The sequence below is a fragment of the Aulonocara sp. 'chitande type north' Nkhata Bay genome, linkage group LG2 (assembly GCF_057382095.1).
Source record: "Aulonocara sp. 'chitande type north' Nkhata Bay isolate Kocher_YH1m ecotype deep benthic linkage group LG2, A_spYH_male_GT1.1, whole genome shotgun sequence".
Lineage (NCBI taxonomy): Eukaryota > Metazoa > Chordata > Actinopteri > Cichliformes > Cichlidae > Aulonocara > Aulonocara sp. 'chitande type north' Nkhata Bay.
The window spans coordinates 26,905,881-26,932,330 of record NC_141345.1 but is presented as its reverse complement, the minus strand read 5'-3'; the positions used below and the strand labels follow the sequence as shown (position 1 = coordinate 26,932,330).

Genomic DNA, 26,450 nt, shown 5'->3' with positions numbered 1-26,450 from the left:
CAACCAAGAAAAGTGCAGAGCACAAAAAGACAGGTGGTGGTCCTGCACCCCCTCATCAACAAGTTGGTTAAGTAAATAATACCCTCACGGGAAAATCGATATCTCTCTATGATCACACTGTCGCGCTGAGCTAAAGGATCCTGTCTATCCCGCAATATACGCTGAATTCTGAAAACTCTCCTTATCAATCTTGCACCTTCCGCAATGGGTGGCTCGCGTATAAGGACAGGACATGGCTGCGACAGACTTCCCAAATCCACCTTCGCTTTTATAGCCGTGGTCTCTCATCTTGATTACATGAAGTAATTTACAATTACTACTCTAAAATATGAATTACATCTGTAATAATCAAATACATGAAATAGAATGATTAACTCATTCACTGCCATTGACGTCTATAGCCGTCAATGGCAGTGAATGAGTCAATGGGTTTAACTCATTCACTGCCAATGGCTGGCAGTGAATGAGTTAATAGTACATTTCCCTTTTTTTAGGAAATGACCTGTATGTATCTGTATGGAATCAATAAAAGGATCAAGTACTGCATTATCTTTAGTTACATTGATAATATTTATTTATGGTAAAACAGTGGTAAAATATCGCTGTTGCTTTCGTATAAATGAAGCGGACATACCTGAGTGGCCGCGATCTAATCCTGTTTACATAAAGTAAGCCTGCTCCCGAGCAGGTTTATGCTTACGGATCTGTTGCTATGACAGCAAGTCCCGGATGAGCTTCGGAGAACCAAACGATCCAAGATCACGCGAAATCGTCAACAATCAAATCCAGCTAACTTACTTAGCGAGGTACGAAGAACGGACCCCTGGGTTGAAGATTGCCAGTGCTGGGCTTTTTAGTAGCATTTCCTTCAGTTTGTTGACGCTTTCATTTGCTGTATCAGTCCATTGAAGTTCAGCCGTCTGACTTGTCCGAAGTAGCTCATGAAGTGATTCAACCACAGTTGCATAGTTTGGTAGGAATTTGCTGAACCACAAAGTCAAGCCTAAGAAGGAATGAAGAGCAGCCATTTCCTTTGGTGCAGGGCCTTTGGCAATGGCAGTCAGGTGGTCAGGCCATCCTTGGAAATGACGAGTCCCAAGAACGGAATAGATGTCTGTCCAAATTGGGGCTGGGACAACGCGTCGACGTAATCGATTACGTCGACGCAAAAAATACGTCGACGTAAAAAAATCTGCGTCGATGCTTCGTCACTTTCAAAAAAAGACATGGCGGCAGCGAGTAGCGGAATCATGAGTGAGGCAGTTGCAATCAACTTAAATCACTCCACCCGAACACGCAGTTCTACAGTATGGGGATATTTTAACAGAAAAGGAAGTGATTCAGTCGTTTGCCGGCTTTGTGAGGTGGAAATGGCCTATCATAAAAGCACGACGGCTATGCACCAGCACCTCAAACGACTGCATCCAGGAGCAGCTTCTGCAAAGGACAAACCACCGTAAGTTTTCAACTTTTTTACTAACGCTAGTTTTTACTCGTTAATTCATCCAGACACCCCCCCCCACGTGGACATACACTTGCTCATAGACACAGAGATAAACACCCAACCTCCGTAAATGCAAAACTCATTTAAGCTGCTTAGCAGTAACATATAGCAGCTGCTGTTTAGTTGTTATTGTTTTTTTGGTTTGTGGCCCATGCTGGCAAAATGAGTCGGAATGCACGCAGGCTGATTATCAGAATCGGCGAAAGACAAAAATGTGAGACAGCGAATTGGCCGCAGGAAAAATGTTAACAATGATAATGCACCACCTGCTAAACGTAGCCGTCGTGGACACTATTACAACATTGTTAAAGTGCTTGCAAAAGCAAAATGACAATGAACTCTTGATTTGTCAAATTTAATGTGTTTCATCCTATTTGAACGCTGTTTTTATACATAATGCTTCTCCAGCTTGAACTTATAGGTCAAAAGTTATGCCATCTAATGACTAGAAAGCAGTGCACCAGTAAAGGTGCCATCAGCTATGGCTGTTTAAACGTTATCTTTTCCAGCCATCATGATTACTGCATATCATATGTTCAACATTGGGGATTATTATTAACCTCTTACTGTTATGCTATGAAAGCACATGGCATAACAGTATGTGTGTGTATATCTATCTATCTATCTATCTACCTACCTACCTATCTCAACCAGATCCTTATCAAATTATTTTGATATTATGCTTTCCATATAATTATTTAGTAATTATTCAAATTCATCTGTGTGCTGTGTGTGATTTATGATTTCAGGAATAAACAGAAAAGTCTGGAGGACTACTGTCAGAGAAGAAGTACACCATGCACCCCCCAGGAGGTGGCTGTACTTACTGAGAGCGTCTTATCTATGATTTTAAAAGACAAGAGACCACTTGCTGTGGGTGAGGGATTCAAAGAAATGCTGACCACTTTCCAACCAGGTTACACTCTGCCGTCTAAGCGTCATTTTACAAGCATGATGAAGAGAAAGTATGAAACTTCAGTGGAGAAACTAAGGAATGAACTAAAAAAAAAGCCACATCCAAAATCTCCCTTACCACTGATGCTTGAACAAGTCTGGTCACAGAGTCCTACTTAGGGGTAACTTGTCATTTCATTATTTGTTCAAAGACGCCATTGCTGCTGTTTGTATATTATTAATTTTTTGCTATGATTTCCTTTGTTATATTTGTTTTTCGTTAGATTAATTGATGCATCGAAAAATTAATCGCTAGATTCATCGATTAGGAAAATAATCGTTTTGCCCAGCCCTAGTCCAAATCAACTTTTGTTGAAGTTGATCTGCAGACCGACATCCTTCAGGCGTTGGAGGACAGCCTGTAACCGTTCATCATGCTCTTCTCTGAAATGTCCATACACTATTATGTCATATTATGTCTCCTCTTTTAGGACTGTTTGCATCATCTTTTGGAAGGCAGAAGGGGCTGAAGCAAGTCCAAATGGGACTCTCGTAAACTGGAAGAGTCCTTCATGGGTTATGAATGCTGTGAGGCTTTGGCTATCAGGGTGAAGAGGCAGTTGGTGATAAGCTGAACTTAAATCAATCTGGCTAACATGTGTAGCCCCAGCCAGCTGTGCAAACAAATCCTCCATGTGAGGAAGAGGGTAACAGTCCATGATCACACTCTTGTTAGGTTCACACAGATCCACACAAAGTCTTAAGTCTCCCTTATTTTTTCTTCCAACCACTAGAGGACTCACCCATTCAGCTGCATCCACTGGTTCGATGATGCCTGCTTGGAGTAGACGTTTCAATTCAGCTGACACCTCACGTATCTGAGTGGTAGACGCCGCAGTTTTTGACGAACCGGCTGTACTGTCTTGTTCACTTGACCTTTGTGGATGAACCCTTTAACAGCTCCGAGATGATGGGAAGAAGAAGAATCAATGTTATTCACCATGCATGTTTGTTTACTGGCTGGTGATCCTCTTGCAGGATCCTCTCCTTTGTTGATGACTTTTCCAGCAATGATATCAATGTTAAGTGCTTTATTTAAGTCCAACCTCAGAAAAGGTGATCCATCTTTAACTATGAAGAATGATCCTGGGACTTTTCTGTCATTGTTTGCAATCCTCACTGAAGCCTGTAGGCAGCCAATGACAGGCAAGTCACCTTTTGCATAAGTGACAAGCTTAACTTTCGGTTCAGTCAAAGCACAGGGTGCAAAATGTTCTTTGTAGATGGCTTCTGGAAGGATAGATACTGAAGCTCCTGTATCCACAATTAACTGCAGAACCTCAGAGTTTCCCTGTGGTGTTTCAATGTTCATTTTGCATATAATCTTATCACATGATGCAGTCATTGGTTTGTGATCATCAACACATAAAACTGTAAACTCGGGAACAACTACTTCCCTGACCACTGCTACAGCTGATTTACAAACTCTGGCGAAGTGCCCTTTTTTGTTGCGATCATGGCTCAAGAGTTGGGAGTTCGCCTTGTAATCGGAAGGTTGCCAGTTCGAGCCCCGGCTCCGACAGTCTCGATCGTTGTGTCCTTGGGCAAGACACTTGACCTGTTGCCTACTGGTGGTGGTCAGAGGGCCTGATGGCGCCAGTGTCCGGCACCCTCGCCTCTGTCAGTGAGCCCCAGGGTGGCTGTGGCTACAATGTAGCTGCCATCACCAGTGTGTGAATTTGTGTGTGAATGGGTGGATGACTGGATGTGTAAAGCGCTTTGGGGTCCCTAGTAAAGCGCTATACAAATACAGGCCATTTATTTTTACCATTTACATTTTACTTTTGCTGCTGGACAGTTTTTATCATTAGCCAGGTGTTTCTCGGATCCACATCTGAAACAATGACGCTGTTCCTCTTTATCACTTGCCTTTTTGTGCCATTCTTTAGATGTAGGTCTCCGAGCTTGAGCTGGTCGCGTTCCTCTTTTTCCCCGAAGACGTGTGTCCTTCACCTCCACAGCTTGTACTGCAGCAGTCTGGGCTGTGGGCGCAGAAGAGAGGAGTGTAGCATTCTTGACCGCAGCCTCCACCTGAAACGCAAGTAACTACCTTGTCCAATGTAAGGTCCTCCTCCAGCAGCAATTTATCTTTAACAACACTGAGATTAGCATTAGCAACAAGCTGATCCCGAATCATTTCACCCTCCATTATTCCAAAACCACATGGCACAGCTAACGCTCTGAGGGCGGAAACATACTAGGTCACAGTTTCATCAGCCCGCTGAACTCGCTGTCTGAATGTGTGCCTGCATGCCACTACATTCACTTTAGGGGCAAAGTGGTTTTCAAGCGCAGTCATGGCGTCAGCAAACGTTGTACCTTGATTCGGCAGTGTGTAGAACAGTCGTTGTCCCTCTGGTCCCAAGCAATAATAAGACGGCTCGTCGTCTCGCCTCCGGCCATGCATCTCCCGTAGCATTTATCACTAGCATGTAGTTCTCAAAGAATTTGCGCCACGTCATAACTGGTATACCCGGCTCACCCGCATGTTGCAAAAAGGGCGGTGGGCTCGGCACTGAAGCGCTCATCCTCGTCGCCAATTTGTTGAGTTTGTAATCAGGTAGCGGAGGAGAGGACAAGTCTGGGTTCAACACTTTATTTCAGCCTTTACAGCAGCACTCCATCTTTTTTACCTCTCTACTTTCTTCTTCTCCCCTCTCTCTTACCCAGCCTCATTAGCGGCACCCTTGGTCTGACAGGGTAACAGCATGTACTAATTTGCTTCCTTTATTATAGAACCTTGTAAACACAGCAATATCTACTATAAAATCCTAAATCTAAATCAAAAGCAGTCCTATACTCATGAGTCATTTAAAACTTTTCACAATAACTCTATCAAGGCATTACAATTTTTTTTATTATGTAAATTATCACAATTCAGCAAATTAGCCCATGTTGCCTCAAAACAATGTGGTCATTAAATTACACTGTATTCGAACCAATTACGCACTTATTTGTAAGGGTCTTTCAGGCTGAGACTGAGACAGAAAAAGACTGAACAGGGTGATCCAGAGGGTCAGCTCTGTTCTAGGATGTCCTCTGGACCCAGTGGAGAGAGAAAGAAATGACATAATTTAAACACAAATCAGCGTGATGAGAACTACTGATAATGAAAGTAAGCATCTTTGCGGAAAAAAAATATCTGAGGAGAACTTTTTTTATCTTAGTTTGTCCCCGGTCCCATCCGAGGAGGCGGGGTTTATGACCTATACTGTAGCCAGACACCAGTGGGCGATAGAGACATTTTATGATTATAATTTCATCAGTGTATATTGTGCTATAAATATAGTGTCAGTTATATGGCTGAAAGTTAGCATTGTTAAAATGTTATATCACGACTGAAAGTGAAAAAGAGACTTACAGATCATGGAGCTGGCCAAAGTACCACTGTCACTATAGCAGAATTATGAAATGTGCATGCTTCCTGGCAGTAGAAGGGAGTATATGGGTCAGAAGTGAGAGGCAGATGCATGCACAACAACCCCCCCCCCCCCCCCCCAAAAAAAAAAGAAATAAATAAATTAAAAATTAAAAAAAAATTAAAAAGAATTAAAACTAAAATTAATGATATTATCTATATTAGTAGACATTGTGCTTGATTTTACACTAAATACGTGCATTTTGATCCAATCTTTTTCTTAAAATATTTTCTTTTTTTTTGTTTATTTGCTTGTTTCTGCTTGATATTCATACAATACACTAACAATAGATGGCAAATTGATCAAAAGAAAACAACCACATTTTAGGGGGGATTTTTTTATTCAATAAGAAAGAAAAAGGTAACAGCAAGTGAATAATTTAAATAATGATTTAAAATCAAAACTGAACTGAAACCCTTCAGTTGCATGAATGTTAGGAATACTAACAATTATCTTTCCATAATGAATGCCAATTTTGATTATGAGAGGAGTGAAATTTCAAATAATGTAAAAATGCCTAGCTTTATTTACCTGTCTGGTTGAATTGTGGTCAAACGTGCTGTCATATTTTAACCAGTAGATGGCGCCTTTTACTTAGTACTCTTGCCTATGAAAAGAATGCAACACTGATGAATAAGTGGCAAGTGCAGTGGGTTATTCGTGTAGTGTTTCCCCACTATGTGTTCATATATGTTTCATATGTCCTCACTGTAAAAAAATCCTGGAAATGTCTGACATTGCCAAGATATAATACTCTATGCATTTAGGTGAAATTAACACTTTCATGCTGGACTTTCTCAAGCACTGACACGTTCTACACGCACTGCATGATGGTTAGTGAAGTCCAGCAGTTCTGTTTAAGCTCTGCACATATTTCACATATGAATTGCTTTCTGCTTCTGCATATAGCAGTAATGTTGATTATATACTCTTGCTTGTTTTTATTAGAAGGTGAATCAGGCTCCTACCCTCACAAATGTACAGAACATAGAGCACAGCTGTTGGCATATTAGCCCATTGTGTGATCTATGATTGTCTGTGTCCTGTGACTGATGGGAATCAGTTATTTCCCCCCCCCCCCATTATTACACTTACAAATCGCTACAGTTTCTGATAGGAGCTCATGTAATGTTTATATGCTTTTTATGGTAAATGGTAAATGGCCTGTATTTATATAGCGCTTTACTAGTCCCTAAGGACCTCAAAGCGCTTTACACATCCAATCATCCACCCATTCACACACACAGGTGATGGCAAGCTACATTGTAGCCACAGTCACCCCGGGGCACACTGACAGAGGCGAGGCTGCCGGACACTGGCGCCACCAGGCCCTCTGACCACCACCAGTAGGCAACGGGTGAAGTATCTTGCCCAAGGACACAACGACCGAGACTGTCCAAGCCGGGGCTCGAACGGGCAACCTTCCGATTACAAGGCAAACTCCCAACTCTTGAGCTCATTTTATGAGATTCAGTGCTGGCCCTGGATGACTGATTTCGACTTGTGGTCTGTGCATGTGAGCCATGTGTAAGGTGCAGGACTGAAGGATAAATAAATTAAATTAAAGTAAAAGGGTAAATGCTGTGAGAAACACAGCCCATTAAGGACAAATTGCAACTTGGGTGCTATAAATGTTTCAGCTACCAATAAGCCCTTCAAGATCATTTGTCTTAATCAGGCTGAAATTTTTTTCCTAATTCTCAACCTACTGTCTAATCCAGTTTCCTTAACTCTTTTGCACTTTCTCAGAGGAACTGCCTTTCCAAGTTATAACTTGTATCTCTGTTTTTGCCACAGGCCAAAATTATTCCTCATATTAATCTCACTATCTTAACTCAAGTCACTCAATTTTGCTTCCTTGACAGGATGATTTTCCTGAGTCACTGCAGTTTCAGTGCACATTTATATGGCATTTCGTTTCTGTTATGTTTTTGACATTTTTTTGTTCTGGCCTTCATCCATTAGTTCCTTACATGTCCTAAAAAAATATTGTGTAGTCTGTGTTTATGTTGTGTTTTAATTTGTTCACATTTGTGTCTGAAAGGTACAGTGTGTAAATAGTGTCAGCAAGTGGCCCTCTGTTGTGCTTCTTTCTGTTTGCTATGTCATGATATATATCCATATTCATTAGCCAGAGATTCACTGCTCTGCAGACCAAACACTGTGGGCTACTTTTCTGCAACCAATCCAATTGTTTTGTTTGCTAATTTGTTTGTATACCTCAAATGAGCTAAAATATACAAATACCACAACATATCTTGTAAATCCTCATGGGAATGTGTTACTGTAGGGATTTTGAATGTGTGGGCGTAGGTCTTTTGGTTAAATAGTTTTCTTATCTGTTGTTCCTGTTAGAAAAGGAATTTGAGATACTGTATTGAATCTTCAAATCAGTAGCTATAGTCATTTGTGAAATGCTGTCTGTGGCATATAAAAGGACACACCCATCCAGGGCACCCTGCTGTTTTAACCCTCCTGTGCTTGCTAAGTATATAAGGCTGTTGCTATAGAGACTATTCCCCAAATAGCCGTAACCATGGAAACTGTCTCCAGGAGAGAATGAAATAAAGAAACGGGTGTTGCATCTTTGCAAGCATTTTTTTTAAACATGAACTCTTGAACCTCTCTCATCACAGTCTCCCCTCTTTGGATGAAAACTGGAAAGAAGGAGACTTTATTAGCATTAGTATCGGGCTATTAACTCAGCATTGAAAATGTCTTACATTTTGTTCAACCGAGACTACAGATAAAAGCAAAGTAGGAAATTTGATTTTTTTAAACAGTCTAAAGTAGGAAACTATTGAATTTCCTGACAAACTGGATAAATGTATTGATTATCAATGCGGCATTTTATCTAGGCCAGAATGAGTAATGGCTCACTACTGTGTAGGTGTTTCGACAAACTCACACACTGGGATACATCAAATCTACTTAGCCACTCTATTAAATTATGGTGCATCTGGAAGCTTACTTTCACATGGGACCATTTGGATCATCTGTGACCATGCTTTTAATGAGGAGAAATTAGGCACCCAAACTAAGTACCTCAATGTGCTTGTCTTTCATCTCTGCAGGGAACAAGTCTTTGTACCTGACTGCATGTCAGTTCAGAGAAAGAAGGATGTGAGCATGTGTGACAGAGAAGAGCTGCCTGCAGATATTTTGTTCGCCATGCCCTCTGTAAGGAGATGCACTTGTTTTCTATATTGCCTGCCAAAAAATTGTAATTGTAAAGGCAACTTTTAAATAGGTGTAGTATTTTAAACGTGCACATGAACTGGGTGCTAAAAAATAGATTTTTTTCCCCTTAAAACCTGAAATAGATTTAGTCACTATTTAATTGGCCTTCAAATGGCAGGGGAAAAGCACAGAGCTATCTCTCTCACACACACAAGACAATATATTCACATGTATTTTAATAAAGCAAATTTTATTAGTGATTTATAAACCAAACACATTACCACTGTATCCATTTATGGAAAATAAAAAGTCAAAAAAATAAATGAAGTAAATGAAATTCACTACGTCACTGTCACAGTTGATGAGAGGGTGTACAAAAAAGGGTTTTACAACAGATCTTGGCTGATCCAATCAGAACAGCACATAGCCACCATAATTCACCACCATACATTGGAAAAGAATGACAGCATGAACACTCACTAAACACAAGCATACACTACATATATCCTTTTATTTTTTACACTGGATTTTTTTCTCTTTTTTATTTTTTAAGAGTGAAAGGGAAGTGATAGCTCATCATAGGATCATACATATTTCAGTTACAATAATACAGTGTTAGTTAGGTCATCATGTCAAAGCCAGACACAGAGTGATTTTTTTTCTTTTTTTTCTTGCTTTGTTTGTTCTCCAAAACAAAATTATCATTGGTGAAAGAAAAATAATGAACTTGCGTTGAAAGGTATCACACTATAGCATTTACAAATATCTAAAGAGGTTTAGTGGATGCCATACAACATCTGTGGAGCGTGAAGATTTTAGTACATCGATGTTTGGCAGAGACAGAAGTACATACAAATATCTCCTGTGCGAGTAATGAAGAAAAATGATAATACAAAAGAATAAAATCATAGCCATCTATCTATTTATATATATATTTCTCTATATAGTATGTGTTTCCTTAGAGCAGTACATGCAGCAGCCACTTAATGGAGTGACGTCATACTGAGCCGCAAAACTCTGGGGATGTGGCAACAAGTTACAGGCAGGGGGAGGGAAACCAACAGAAGCAGGCCTTGAGGCTAGTGTGTGTGCCCCTACTTCAAAACCTCTTGAGAGAGGATTGGTGGGATATAGCTCTGGGATCGGAGTCCTTAGTTGCCCATATTCTTATCAAGTTTCAATTGCTAATGTAGAGGCAATCTAGTCTACGCTACATTTACAGCGTACATACAAGCTAATATGTGAACAATCAGCTGGAGAACTTCTCTTGTACATGGAGAGGGAGGGCCAGCCCACGGCACCTGTCTCCTCACTCTATCCCAGTCCTCCAGGGTCCCTGTAATCAGTCTCATCCCACCTGGTCCTCTCTCATTAGTGGCTACAAACAGGAAATGAACCACATAGTGTATTATTCACAAGTTAAAAGCGCTGAACCGTTTTGCACTTAAGAAACATCTGACAAGAGTTCAGGGCATAGCCCCTCTCCCCAACTGGGTTTCCCCAGGCCTCATCCACATTACTCCATGCTGCTCTCAGCAGCACACCACAATGTTCAGAACGGGCCACTCCCAGGACTGATCCTGGGCAGGGGGTTAGAGTGGGGATTAGGGTCAGTGTTTGAGGGTAAATGGTGATGGGTATGTCAAGCAAAAATCATTTAAAGCTATGAAGAAAAAAAGAGTATGTTATAATGAATCTCTTCAGAAAATGAATGAAAACATAACATGTTTACAAACTTCATTGTCACAAAAAAAGGCGGTTTGGGCAGGAGAAGATGGCTCCTGGCAGCATGGGGCAAGTACAAGCAGGTGAGCATTTGTAAACTCAAGGTATTGGGTAAGGACTGGTTGCTACCAAACATTCAAAGCAGAAAGCATTAGGCTTTTGCTGCAGCGGGGGAGGAAAGATGGTGTTATCAAAGACTCTCCTGATGAACTCAAAGTTTTCATTAGAGTCCACTGACTCAGCATGGAGTCATGTGCCAGCCCTGCTGGACTCTCCCCTTGGTGATACTCAGGAGAATCTGAGGTGTCTTCTCTCCATCTTTCCAGTGTTCTCTGCATTCCTCAGTTGGGGTTCTGGCGGAAGATGTGTTCTTTCAATGCAGTGAGCAAATACAGAGTGATTGCAAATCATGCTGCATCAATCCTGAGAGAGTTGATGTGCACCTCATAGGCAACTGTGCAGGGCAAAAAGCTTGCAGTGTCTGGTTTCAAGCACTTTTCTTTTATGCCAGCTGTTTTTTGCTCCCTCTCTCTTAGTGTCAAGTGCTTTCTGTGTCCACTTTTTCATGATAAGTTTGTGTTTGCATGTTTGAATATGTGAGCATGCGTATGTGCATGTGGTTTCATTGAGATCTCAGGAAACACTGTTGGTAATTACCAGAGGAATCTGCAGCAGTTTCTTGTTAGCCTTAATTTAGGTGACTCTCGCCCATGATATTTACAAGTAGAGTGTGTCCAGCTCCAGACTGCAGAAATCTGTCTCAGTCTTTTTTTTTTGTTTCTTCTTTTCCTTTGCTGGCACAGCTTTTAGTTGTTCTCGTAAAAGCATCTCATCTCCTCTGAGAGAGAGAGAGAGAGGGAGTGATTTATACACTTTAGTTTGGATGGGGTAAGACAGAGGTGCCAATAAGCCCAGTGGGTTAAAGGATGTCGTGAGTTGACTTGGGGTGTGTAGGCACATAGGGGTGTGGGGAAAACGCTATAATTTTATTAGGTATTGTATTATTTGTTCAATCAAGGCAAGATCTGTAATTTACCACAATCAGGAACTGAAGGTAAAATAAATCTTGAAAAGGCCAGGTTCACAAAGGAGAGAGATTTTTAAATTAATATTATGATCAAAATGTGAAATTAGGAAATAGTTTTACAATGTATTTTTCCCAGTGGACTTAAGTTGATACCTCTGTTTTAACAACACCCTTTTCTACTTTGTAGTTTTAATTCTCTTCTCATCTACTCATCTCCATCATCTTTTCCTTTATCCTTCTTGTCTTTCTTTTCCTTCTTCTTCTTCTTTTTCTTCTTGGCCTCCTCTTTCTTTCCAAAGGTAATGAAATCACTCTTGTCGTCCTCGCCTCCTTGGTTTTGTCTGATAGATATTATGGCAGGGGAGCCAGGGATAATGAAGGCTTCTGGGGGAACTTCTCCAGGTTTTAGGTGTTGTGGAGGTGCACCTGGACCACCGGGGCCATAGCGAAAGTGCCAGCTGTTGCTGTCTACGCCAGCACCCATCGGGGGCGAAACCTCTCCTCCTTCACCATCTGAAAGAAAAGAAAAGATGGAATAATAGTTTATATCACGTTTCTTTTTTTCTTGAAATGACTCAGTGGTGGCTGTGTGCTACTATAGCACTGTACGTTTACTACCAAAAAAAAAAAAAAAATGGTAAACTATGGTGGTATTTTATGGTCATCCTTTCCATTATTCTGTGTCCTTCAAATGTCTTCATGTCATCAGATTTATATTTTTGATTCTTAATTTCTTAAAGATATCAGATAAAAGTAATCATTTTAGCTTATAAAGCATGCCTATAAGAGGCAATCACTGTGTAATCTGCTACTGCAAAGTAAATGAAAAGCACAGGGAAAATCTGTCCTTCACATTCATATACATTAATCAGATTTACTAGGTTAAAAGTCCAAATGCAGTTAAATGTCAATGATCTCCACAGCAGTCAATGAAAAAAAAAATTATCAGTACATAATTATTGGTAACAACAGACATGACATGATATAAAAGGTGGGAAGTGGTTGAACTTTGTGGGAGGTTTAAAGAAAGAAAATATAAAGTGGGCAGTAAATCAAAATCTCCCTACCTATCCAAGCTAATATGACTTTAATTACTATGTTAAAAGCTGAGAAAGGTCTTGAACTGAAGCTGTGAGAGGAATTTACCTTGGAGAAACATTTCAATTTTATTAGATAATGTATTAGCTGCTGCAGCCAGCTCTTGGGTTATACACTGCACTGCTAGAAATGGTAGCATGTTTATGAATGGATGCAGACATAACACACCATTATTCAGTCACAAACAGCTGTATTTCGAAAGGCCTGGACAGCCAGCCTGACAATGCTTCAATGCATGATCACATCCTTACTTAGTTGGTTGGTACTTTGTTATTGCACAGAACATGATAACATAAGGCACAGTCACTTTGGTTCTTTCCTCACAGAAATTACCTACTTGCCACACTTGCTTTTCATATTCCTTATATTACTCTGACTCCTTTTCTGTGTTCTTTGCAAAGAGGAGATAAACTGAACACGGCTCTATTCAACCAAAAGTAACAGAGTCTGGGAAAAGAAGTGTGACCTAATGCAGTACCCAGAGTAAAGAATACCAGCTTCCAAAATTATCTTATTCTTTTATTACCTACTGAGCTTTCATGTTACACACTATGTCTTAATTTTTTTTTATTTCAAGTCAAATGTCAGCCTAAATACAAACATGAAAGGCTTTGTTTTTGTGGCAGTTCTATAACTATTACAGAAAGCACTCAACAGCACTCACTGTTTGGTAATTTCCTGACATTTAAATTTGCTTTGTGGCGTTTCAGTGCCTAATACAGAGGCCTAATGCACAGGCCAGAGGAGATGCACAAACACATGGGAGGTTCGACTGAGGCAGCGAAAGAAAATTGTTGTTCTTTGGTAAAAATGTGTCTTACCAAAGTAAGACCTGAGAGGCCTGCAGGGCCATAACATTAATCTGCTGTTGAAAACGTAATACTAAGCCAGTGTGACAGAAAACTTTTAAATACACTAAATATAACTTTTTAATTATGATTATTATGATTATCTTGTGTAGTTAAAAAAGAACCTCAGACATAAAAACATAATTTTCACTTCATGAATGTAACAGTAGATGTGAGCAAAGGCAGAACTGGGGGAACTGTTTCAATAAATCCGGATAACCCACATAAACATTACATTGATAGGAATTATAGTGGCTATAGTGAAAGAGTGATACACCCAAACTCTCGGGTTCCATCAAGTTGAAGAATAATAAACTAAATCCAATTCTTATGTTCTATTTAATTTAAAAAAAAATGTCTTCGTTGTTTCTTAGACTTGTTCCCTCCTTTAAACTTATTAGTTGGGATGAGATGTGTCCCGCTGATTGAGGCGGGTACTCCTCTAAAGCTTGTCTTGTTGGGAAACTGCCCAAGCTGAATCAGAAAACAGGATTTTTTTTTCAAATTTGAATAATAGCTGACATGATTAGGTGGAATAGAGAAACTACCAGGCACCTACTAACAATCGGTTCAACATTTCAATAATTTTCAAGCGAAACAAATAAGCAATTTAAAGTTTTACCTTCTCCAGTGTAAACACTTGCATATTCATTTGCACTTTATTACACTGCAATTTGAATATATGTGTTTTAGACAGTTGGTTGGGCTTTAAGAAACAATGAATAGTAATACACTAAAAAAAATAAAAAAAATAATCATTGAAATAAAAATGAAAATAATTAAGTGGGCCATGTATTTGCATCATTCCCCATTGCTATAGCCCGCAAATATCATGCTTTCATTGACTGTGACAACACAGCTGTAAGAGCTATAGAGAGAAGACTGAACTTGACAAAGAGACTGAGAAGATCAGGGCAGACAGGCTTTCTCTAAATGTAGACCGAGAGACAGAAAAAGTCACATTCATTAAGATGACAGCCTTTCTCCCATGGATAAGCCCTTATCCCTTTCCCCCCAGCAGAAATATAAGACTAATTTTATAATCGCAAAAGCAGAGGAGAAACAAAGAAAAGAAAAACTGAAGCACTAAATGAAAATGCATAACACTGAAATACTGGCAAAGCTTTGCTCTAAAGTGTCCAGTCTCTTGCCTCTAAGAAATTACCTGTCTAATTCAATGTGTGAACTTGATGAGACAGCAGTGCCTCCATGCAAAGTTACAATCATAAACGGAATAACACCCTGGAGAGTGATGAGTCATGCTGGGAGCATGCAGATGGGAAACAGTAAGGCTGAGTAGAGTGACACTAATAAAAAAAGACACTGTGTTATGCGGGATTATAGGGATGTGGGGTCAAGTGAGACTATAGTCTGGTCATGATCGGCTCTGGTGCAACTAAAAAGGTAATATCATAACAGAATCCCAACTCTGTAAGGCTCATGGGTCATTTTGATGTTACTAACTACAGTAGACAGTGATGTGTATTAGATCTGAGATGTAACTGCACATCTGTCACTTTTATATTTAGCACTTTGATGTGCTAAATATAAAAGTGCTTGTATGTCTCTTCATTCCATCTTCTTTGTATCTTTTACTTCACAGTGGTGACACACTCGCCTCACTCAACACTGATCTCAACATTATTGCATCAATATTAAATGCTCATGTTTTTCGCACACTAAAACTCCACACCCTCTTTCCTCTGTCTATCTCTCATTTCCCCTGACCTTTCAACTAATGTAGCATGGAAATTTAGTCATCCAACTGCCATCCCTCCAGTTAATGACAAGAGTCTTAATCAAGTCTAACAGTGTTTATAGTAACATCAATGTGACTGGGTATTAAACAGTTTGTCCATCAGTGATAACTACCATGCACATTAGAGATGAAGATGTTCATGTATTTCATAGTTATGACTATTGCCCCTGTCTGAAAACCTCCTGCCTTTGCACTGCTAGAAAGATACAAGCCACTCCAATTAATAATTTTGGATTAGCAGTCTGGGTTACTGTCAGTGCTCTCCTGAGCTGATCTCTGGAGTCCCCAGTCGTGCTTCTCTGCATGCAAATGTCCCATTGCTCCCCCTGTGCAGCCAAAGGTTTTCACAGCCACTCAAATCACCCCAGCTCCATTTTGCCACATCTACTTTATTCATCCGCTTGTCCTGCCTTACCATCGGCCACTCGGGCAGAAGCGCAGTGGAGCGCAGTGCAGCGTTACATAACGAGCTGAGAAGCAAGAGGAGGAGGAAGAAAAAGGAGCCAGAATGTGCAAGGATGGATGCAGATATGAAGCACTCACCACCAAAACGGAGGGTGGGAGCAGAGAAAAAAATGTATTAAAAGATCCTCAAGGTGCATTTTGTTTTGCTTTTACCATACTGCAGTGGGACCACACCCTTTTCTAAAATAGCACCAGTCTCTGTTACTGTTCTGTGCTGAGCATTGAGTGTGTGTACATTTTAATAAAAACAAAATGTGATAATACCGTATACCTAAAAGCCTAATTCTAATTCATGCATCCAGTTTTTTTTACTGCCTTTGTGTTGATAGAAGAATACATTTGGGTGGCTGAATAAATCACCACACATTCTAAACTGTGCTGACGGCAAATGAAATAAGGATACAGCTAAGGGTAAAAATACTATGCAGCTGCAGGTGTTTGCAGGTATTCAACGACAATTATGCATTAATATGCAGTATGTATGTGTCTGGATGTGTCTGTTTGGGTTTCATGCCAGACTGATCACCTTGCTATTTGCACCCACCTAGATCATGTGGCAGATGGTGGACACAAGTCCCCAGAGACAGGGTTTAAATTTAATGTAAAATGACAATAATTTTCAGTGTATGAGTAGAAGTTTGAGACATTCCTATTTGTCTGTATAGGGTTTATGTAGCCATGCAGGTGCTATAACAACAACATTTAGAAAGTGGAGATCGATTTATTCTCCAGAGAGAGGGAGAAAAGTAAGAGAACTGGCAAGATATTTAAATATGGGATGGAATAAAAGAACAGACTGACAATAAAGGAAAGTAAATATCTGAGCTAGGAATAGAAGGCAGATGGTGAGTAGAAATTCAGAAACAGTCCCACATAGCTTCTAGACTGTTCTACCTTACCTTTAATCTGACACACACACACACACACACACACACACACACACACACACACACACACACACACACACACACACACACACACACACACACACACACACACACACAAACATTAGATACACCTTAAAATAGTTCTTCTTACAGTGTTATGGCATGCCACCTTTCAGTCCCCAACTCCCAAGGCCATATGTCTTTTTTAATCCAAAAATCTGCAGAACAAAGGAGTCTAGCCTAATTTTATGGTCAGTATAATACCATCAGCAAATTTCCTATTTTTCATACTAAACTCATATTAAGTCAACTTAGTTTCACTACATATTTTTCTCTGATTATTATATTATAGTTTTAAGACCACTCACTTAACCAAAAAACTGCATCAAGAAATTATGACACGTGGCCTTGAATTTGACCATTAGTCTGTCGGAAAGTCTTCTTTACCTACCACCTATGCAAATGCACACTTCCTTTCAAATGAGACTGACTAACGAAGTGAATGTAAATGACGATTTTATGCTCCTATTTTCTGGAGAGCAATTATAGGATTAAGGGAAGAGGCACTAAATGAGTATAATGCAGCGTCTCTCTAAACTGTCTCCCTCAGAGTTGTCCTTTTTACTTTACTCTTCAGTTAATTGTTGCCACTGTAGTTGGTCACTATTAAGTCTAAAACATTTTTCTGTTCCTCTGTGTATATGGGACATTTCAGTTTGCATGCAAGATCTAGCGTAATACAGAAAACACAAAACCTGCATCCACCTCTGCAGTACACCACCGCCCCAATGAATGTAGGTCACCCTCCTCACTCCAACTCTCACTATCTAAACATATCCTTTCTCCTTTAACTCTCTCGTTCCCTTTTGCTCATGGAGATTTCACCTCCTCCCACTGCCCTTCACCTGATGCTACAGGGTGCTTTTTTCCTTTGCCCCCAGCGTGCTTTCTCTTCTCCATTATCTTTTGTCCTATACCATATGTTTGCACCCCCTCCCCCCAAACATAACAGCTCTCCCCACCTTCCTGCCTGCCCTGCCAATATTAGCAGCCATGAATGGTTGCTATGGAAACTACATCCTCCAGTGAAGCAGTAGGACATAAGAAGGAGTCATGGTGACAGTGCTTATGGTGATGGAAAATAATACTGGGATCACTCTGTCTCCCAGCAACATGAGACTCATATTTCTTTCTCACTTCTTCTCAATCATTCTGATCCTGCCTTCATCTTCACCTTGTCTGTTATTGTCTGATAGGATTTTTATTTCAAACCCTTTGCATTACAACCTACCCATCTCCTTCCCATCACCCTTGCTGCAGTGCTGTGCAGCTCTCTGTGCAGTCCCAATGAGTGCTTGGTTTAGTGACTAAGCTGTGATATAGATGGGGGCAGGAGACAAAGACCGAGAAGGAATGGACAAAGGAGAGGAAGAGGGAGAGTTACGCACCAAGCAGAACCCTGATTTCATTAATATGGGCCTGTTAATCTGGGCGTGGGCTATTCTCCATCTGTCACAGCAGGAGCAGCACACAAAGCAGGCAGCCAAAACACACTTAGAAGCACAGCCAAGGACTCACAGACACATTCACATACACATGAAAACACAAGACAACAAAACAGACACACAAATTGATACGGCTTTGCAAATCCGTATATACTAAATAAAAAAGAAAAAAACAGGGGCGCTGTCGGCTGTCCCTCTGCGTCTCACACTGGAGCAATGAAACGGACTTTGCGGTAGAACAGCATCCTTTACTTTCACCACCCAAAATATTCTCTTAACAATCAACTCTAAAGCTGGCCTAACAAACATGATTTTTATTATAAACAGTACAGCCTATGACAGGCCACATTTAATCCTTATCTCACATTGTCTCATTTCTGAGATATTATAAAAAGAATCAACAGGAAAGTAAAAACACGAATCATTTTCATTATTTTCCTCCACTAAAACAAAATGTTTTTAATATTATCTGACATTTTTATCCCTGAATTATTCCTCTCTTTTCTATCTCGCAGGTTTTTAAGTGCCAGCAGGCTGTAAGTCAGCCAAGGCAAGAAATCGATGGCACAGCGAAGGAGGATGTGCATACATGTGTGGATAGGAAGAAACAGTAGTCTCTGTGTGGGTAGTTTGTCTGCCTGCTGAGCCCACCGCCTCCTGTCTATAAAAGATACCAGGCCATGCCAGCTCCACATTCTTAATTACTACAAATCACCTCTTTATCTAAATCTAATTGCAATTTCATCCTTGCTACAACCTTCTTAATGTACATATGTCAGTCTCATTTGTTCGCCTGTCTTCACTTGCACTTTTTTCCACTATTTCTCTATTTAACTCCTAATCTTTTTGGATCCCATGATCATGACAAAAGTCAAGAGTTCACAACTGAAATCCCTCTGTTGAGGGTGCTAATTCTGTCTTCTAAATTTTAGTTATGGGCACTGGAAATGCACTGCGATTGGCATTACAATACCTGTAAGAGCTCACATAAAAGCTGTCATTTAGCATTTTTGTTTTCGTGCTGTCACTGTTTGCAGGAATTGTTTCCCTATAATCTTCTTTGCAGTATTTCATTGAATAATTAACAAGGTCTTTTTCACCCTAATGAAGGCCAGATATTAAAAATGTATAATTTCCTGTTTTCTGTAAGTAAAAGGACTTCTATCTTTGAGTGGAACACTCTATTGTCATAATTGTTTAGCACATTAAGGATAAATCCCTAACTTTATGAGTCACAATGGCATAGTGGCCCTTTTGAGGCTTTTTCACTCTTGCAGGATCTGCATAATACCTGACAACAACAATAGATGACTTGCATATGATTGCATTCAGTGCAAGCAACAATGCACAGATACAATGTGATTTTTTTTAATCTCAATTTTAAAAGATTACAAATGCATTTAAATATTGAAAAATGCTATTACATTTAGCTCATCCCTAATCCACATTTAAAGGAGGATGACTGTAATCATTTATAATTATGCTTCACTAATGTGTTTATGTTAATGTTTGTCCTCTGTGAATCAGTAGCTTGTGCTTCCCCAAACGTCTTGCTGATAATTCAATCAGCTATTGTCACTTTCACTTCCTCTCCTTCTCTAAATTTTTTTCTCTTCCTGCTACAAGAGAGCAGAGATATCCATCTCCACCTACCTAGCACATGTCATTTCCTTTCCCTTTGGCAGCAGGAAGCGGTAGGAGATGGTCAGGCAGTCTCGTAGATGGTATCTCTGTCGTGATCATTTTATTACAGTCCTGTATTTGATAACCACTGTACACACTCCTTGATAAGCTTTAAATGATGTGCTGTTGTTGGTGTATGACAATCTTAACTGCATGTTGTAATGGGAAAAATTCTAGTTTATTGTCACATTTATATTTAGGTGCTTAGAATTTCATTTTAGAATTTTTTATTTTTTAGGTGAAGGACACATGTGTGTCAATATGACCTGGTGTAACTGCTTAGCTATGCTCAACTGCTATGCTCAAGACCAGCCCAGGTGCTTCCTGGAAAAAGATAGTCCGAGTCCTCCCTGCCCAGCAACAACCTGGGTCAGATAAGCAACTGTCGTAACTGAAGAGATACAGAGAGTTGTTTTGTCAAGGTACAAAAGAGGAGCTGAGACATCCCAAGGACAGAGCTCTCATGACTGTAGAACTGGGATGTTTGCATTGCATACTTTATTAACAGAAATTTCCATCATAACTGTATGAACCTGTGTCAAGAATTGTGCTTGACACAGAATCATTGAGCATTGTTTTAGATTTTCTGGACTAAACTAGCACTATGTGTATCATGGAAACCTCCCAGTATATGTATATTTAATTTTTAATCTTTAGCCAGAGGTATAATTAACTGTGCTTATTCTAGGTGGAAGTAGCTTGAGAGATTCTTACCAGCAGCACTGGAAGCAGTGGGCCAGTTCTGAACCAGAACCCCCTGGGCTCCCTGCATTACTGAGGACTCCTCCATATGCACTGAACTGAAACACACACACACACACACACACACACACACACACACACACACACACACACACACACACACACACACACACATCAGCATATTAAAGATCACAAAAGTATTTTTGCACACATATTATAAACAATATCCATTAAGATAAGTTTTTTCTAATAGTATGTTAAGATTTCACATCTGAATTTCACAGCCCAAGGTATGGATTCAAAATCCAGTTTTCCTATCTCCATATGTTTCTTTTAATACACACTATAATAACAGTGGGGGTTGGTTAATGGTGCAGAAATCCCAGAACAGCTTCATTCAGATTAAGATTAAAGTAGTTACTCTACATTTTCCCAACATTTTCTGGATTATGGATTACAGAGGGCTGTTCTTACATTTTCACACCAACTCTGTGGGACTCCAACACCCTCTGCTCTACTGAAAAACACCACAATCTGTGTAGTGTTAAAAAGCAACAACAGAAATTCTACTACAAACCATGGTCCAATCTCACTGTGTCTGCCTTGTCTTGAAAAGTGGAAGATTATACTGTCTGGCTCAGACATTGTGGTTTTAGTAATAAAAAAAAAAAAATTATTTAAAAAAGAGGGCACAGTTTGGTTATATCTACATGTCTTTAAAAGTGGTCCCAAATATCTGTTATCTAAGGATGGGAGGATGAGACAGCCTCTGTTCAAAGGTGAATTCACCTAAAATTCACCTAAACTGTACACTTATATACCTGTGATTCATTATCCCATGGCAGGCTATCACAGCATGCAGTTACCAATATAAAATGATTTTACAAAATATACATACCATCTTAATTTGCTGTTCTAAAGCATCGTTTTATTCTGCTTCTCAGCCTGCTTCTACTTTAATTCAATTCATTGATCCACACAAATTTTGGCACTGACTATAGTTCTTCTCACAATTATCAGCTTAAAAATAGATATGTAGAAAATTATTTATTTCTTTTTACAAATATCCATGTGCAGTACTTTCTGTGATTAAAACCTGTCAGTGATTGTGTTTTAAAACAAGAAATCTAATGTCTATCAGAAATCTGAACCAGAACCAGTGTAGTAAAGTAAAGTTTTGCAACTGATTATATTGTAGTTTTCTTTTCTTTTTAATACTGTGAACAGTTAAAATAGTATACAGCTAGAACTAGATTATGCATTGATGCATGACGAGAAGCGATTTGGTGATGGATGGAATTTTAAGCGCTGCTAAAACACAGCATTATCGGGTACACTGATTAAATATTAAAGCACATTACAGTGGCAACAGGCAGACAGTATATATTTCACCTAATGGTAGTCTCTTTTTCTCATTTCCCTTGTAACCCTCTCCTACTGTCTGCAACCACTGTCTTATCAATTTTCAGGATTTTTCAGCCACTTATTGTTTTATTTCATAACTACTATGATCTCAAAATTAACTCATACTCTCATACTTTTATAACACACAGGAGAAAATGTGCTTTCCCCAGGGATTAGATTAAAAAAATGAAATAGGTCACTTCTATTAAATGGTTTTTCGGGTGTTGTATCCAAAGCCTCTCACACAAGATATGATTCTGATACTGTATAAACAGATGAAAATTACGTGATGCTTAGTGATAGTCAACCTGAAACACATCAGCGAGAGTCAGTCATGAGAAAGATTAACTATATTAGACTGTTTCACTCAGACACATTAACTTCAATAATCCCCGCTGTAATTACGAGGGAATCTATGGAACATTAATGACACTCAGATGATGCGATGTTAATAATCTGGCATCAGATCGCATACATGAGTACATACATATTTGTATCTACAGAGATGATGTTTGAATAATGAAAAGAAACCAACACTCGATTCAGTGTTTCAGGTTGCATCTGTGTTAAGACAGATGTGCCACTCCATTCAAATACAGGTGGGACAATAGCACTGAGTATAAATAACGATTGGAGCTGTTTTAATCATACACACTATGACATGCATATACATATGCACAAGGGCCTTAGGAGAGACAAAGTGACAAAGGCAAAGTGTTTCTCAGCATGGGTGTCTTAAGCAATGTTTCTAGTTGTTTGGCATTAACACTTCTGATATTTTTTAAATGCCACCATCTGTAAGATGAGGACAGATTAATTTAGTCAAGCAATAAATGAGATAGTTAGATAGAGATAACTTTCCTACCTCATTAAACATGTAACTGTTTGTAATTATGGTGCCATCTCATAAGCATGACCCTCGATTTTGTAATTTGTAATGCGATCACTACCGTGGTCATGCAGCACACTCCCTGTCTCCTTGTAGCTATGTTTCCACCCAAAAAACTGCCCTTCATACATCACTGACCCCTCTCTGCTTCTAACCCTCCAATCCGGTCCCCATCTGGGCATGGTAACATAGAGCAATTCCTGAGTGTATTTCTTATTGCTGTGTCTCTCTTCTCCTATAGAGTATTAAAGATTAATTATTTCTGCTTATTTGAACAAAATGCTTAAATAAAATCTAAGGTACTTCTCTAAATTCTCTAAATTTACCTTAACTATATGTTTAATAAACATAATGTACAGTGGAAAATGGTAATTAATGGGTGATGTTAAGATTAAATCCTTCCACTTAAGGCAGCACTCACATCACTGCGAAGAATGCACAAAGATAATCCTTACTGGAATTAATGAATGCAAATGCCTAACCTGGCTAAATGTTTGATATGTAGCTGGGTAGGCTTTGTTAAATATTTTAAATTTTTGCCTGGTAGCCATTGGAATGGGAAAACTCCATACCCTTTACAACAGATCTCAATGTCAACTCAGTATCATTGCCCAAAAAAAGCTATTTTTTTTAAAATATACATTATTGTCTATGCATATATTTTCTGCTTCAATTCTAAGATAATGTTTAAATAACAGCCTGCTCTAAAAATAACAGACTCCCTTCAACTAATAAACTTGTAAATAACCCCAATGTACTTGCAGGTCTTTGTTTATTTTAAAATTACTCCGCATAATATGCGGAAGCATGCTAGATCAATATCTTTATATGCAGATATTTGGAGGGATAATGACACCAGCAAAACTTGTTTTTGGAAGAAGACGAGTTTAACTTGGGTTTGCATTCATTTATTTAATGTTTAGATGTTACATCGGATAGAATTTAAATATGACACTAATCTTTTTCTATATACTATTTGGGAATAGGTTATGCAACTTCCATATATAGGGATTAATAAAATTTGTCAACTACTACAGATCAGTCATTTATAAAACTGTGCAGGAATTAATTATTGGCTTAAATCTTGAAAATATGATTTTTTTTTTCTTTGTTTACCTTTTGTTTTTCACCAAACATTGGAAATCAACTAGTGAGGTATGAAGAGACTTTTAGTGTAAAGTCACAAAGTAAAATTGGATCCTTACCTCTGCATTACACCTCCTGCTCTCAGGGAGGCTGAATATCTCCAGTCTGAATTTGGTACCTTGGGCTGCAAGAGAGAGTGAGAGAAATTTAGTCTTAAGTACAGGTGAAAGCCAATACCATCTCATTAATAAGTCATGGCAACAACTCCTAGTGCAGTACACACACATTAACACACAAGCTAAGGCACCCAACCACAATCTATAGCAGCGATAGCTTGCCTCTTCGTTTGCAGAAAAATGACTGATGGATTGAATCATGTAGGTGTGCTCATGGCCTCCTATCCTCACACACTAGTTTCTTCCCCCCTCCCTCCCTACTCTCATCCATCACTTTGAAGGAAAAATGACTTTGAGAGATTTACCTCCAGCAGCCTACCAACTCTGTAGTGTTTCACAAAAGACCTGAAGCCACACAGACAGAATAAGTCCTCTTGGACTCAGCTGGGTGTTGTGTGTTTATCACCACTCGTTTTATATATTAATGATCGACTCAAATTTCAGCTGTTAACCCAACGTCTCTTCTGCTTCCTCTCCATTCCCAGACGATTACTGGGCATGTTTTTCAGCAATGCTTAATCAGTATTTTTTTTAAGACAGTATCATCAGCTAGATTTTTCCTTCTCACCAAAGACCCACCCTTTCTACCCTGCCTCTATATATTCACCACCTACTCTTCTGTATTTGAGTTCCTTCTGTTCTGTCTTGTTTACGCTGATAAAAACCTTGAGTTTCACTGCCACACAATTTGCTTGAGTGAGTCTGACACATCTCACCATGGTAACTGTGAAGAGCCCAGTGTATATTTTACTCTACACCCACCTCCCTCTGTTAGTTCAGCCCAGTGAAGGTCACAGGTGGAGAAAGGAAGAGGGAGGGGAGGGCAGATATCAGATTAAGTCCCTCTATATTTAGACTCAGACAATTCTACAAAAGAGGGATAAATGAGCACCACAATCTCTGATTAACTGTCAGTGGTGCAATTTGTTAATGAGATCCTATTATGAGACTTCAGACACAAAGGTAAAACATCATATATCCTGAAAAAAGCAATTATAGTACTAATTGTTTGTTTGCAGCTTCCTAAGATGAGACTCAAATTGCGTCAAAATGGGCTGTTTGCAGCAACCACATCACCGAGATGAGATAGCATTTCCTCAGATCTCATCCTAAACCACTGACAAAGACAAAACAACCTGACCAAGGACACTAAATCCCCCCTGCCTGGCCATGCAGCTCATAAGAGACCCATTTACAATCCCATTTCCTTTCAAATATGACAGATGTTCACTTGCTACTGAAGCTGCATTGACCTCCATGAGTCTGCAGTGGACATTCATCACCCTTGAAATCCAATATTTGGTCTTAATGAGAGAAGCCTGGTATTCCTCCTGGAGTCTTTCAAACAGAGGATAATGTCTGCAGGGATATAGAGTGCTGTAGCATCTTTTCATACTAGGAACTAAAGGTGAACTTAATTATATGGAGACAATTTTTCACCAAAAGGCAATCAGTGAACAGATCAGTAATTTAGAAGGAAGTAAAAGACATTAGCTTGGCATTAAATACACAGTTAACGCAGGTTATTTTGCTCATTTTACTTTGTAAACAATTGAAATAAAGAGGGTAGAACAAGAAATAAATAAATAAATAACCTCTACAAATAAGACCAGATTGTCCACAAATGGAACTAAACAGCTTTGCTTAATGTTCGCCCTGTTGCTACACAGCAGTGGCCAAAGGGAAACTGGTCTGCCTGGCCGGATGGTGTTTATGGGGGTAAATGAAATCACACACAGTAGACTATACACACATTAGATAGAAACATCTGGAACATAAATATGTTGGTAATTTAGTTAGTATTCCTCCTAAGGAAAAACAAACCCACAAAACTAAAGCATTCACATAGTAAATGTAAACAAAAACAAACACAACAAAGAAATAAAAACCTAAGAGAATGAGAAATCAACGCATCCTATTTCATCATTTGAAAGGGAGAATATGAATTAAGTGAAGATGAAAAAACAAAATTCCCATGGGGTTTTTCGGTATATTAATTTCCTTGCCTCACAATACGTGATAAATTAAGGAATAGGAATAGTGTCGCACTCCCATTTTCTCGCCTTTTCCTTTATTCTTCCCTCTCCTTCTGAGTGAACACTCCTAGCATGGATACAGAGCTCACACCTCCGCCATCAA

At 39.3% G+C, this 26,450-nt stretch overlaps 1 protein-coding gene and 1 long non-coding RNA gene across 24 annotated transcripts in view; one reads left to right on the top strand and one right to left on the bottom strand.

The window, feature by feature from the left end:
• The first annotated feature begins 1,069 nt into the window (after nt 1–1,069).
• Nucleotides 1,070–2,925, top strand: LOC147338017 (uncharacterized). Its single transcript, XR_015131828.1, has 3 exons — nt 1,070–1,456; nt 2,254–2,580; nt 2,890–2,925. It is a non-coding gene; the product is annotated as an uncharacterized LOC147338017 (long non-coding RNA).
• A 6,363-nt stretch (nt 2,926–9,288) lies between these two features.
• LOC147338011 (protocadherin alpha-C2-like) overlaps nt 9,289–26,450 on the bottom strand; it is a 196,890-nt gene continuing 179,728 nt past the window's right edge. For all 23 annotated transcript variants that reach the window (XM_086313999.1, XM_086313843.1, XM_086314026.1 and 20 more), the window contains exons 2-4: nt 24,255–24,319; nt 20,769–20,854; nt 9,289–12,322 (exon numbers count right to left, since the gene is read on the bottom strand). In XM_086313999.1, the coding sequence (XP_086170125.1) occupies nt 12,015–12,322; nt 20,769–20,854; nt 24,255–24,319 (459 nt within the window). In that variant the 3' untranslated portion in view covers nt 9,289–12,014. The remainder of the gene's footprint in view (nt 12,323–20,768; nt 20,855–24,254; nt 24,320–26,450) is intronic.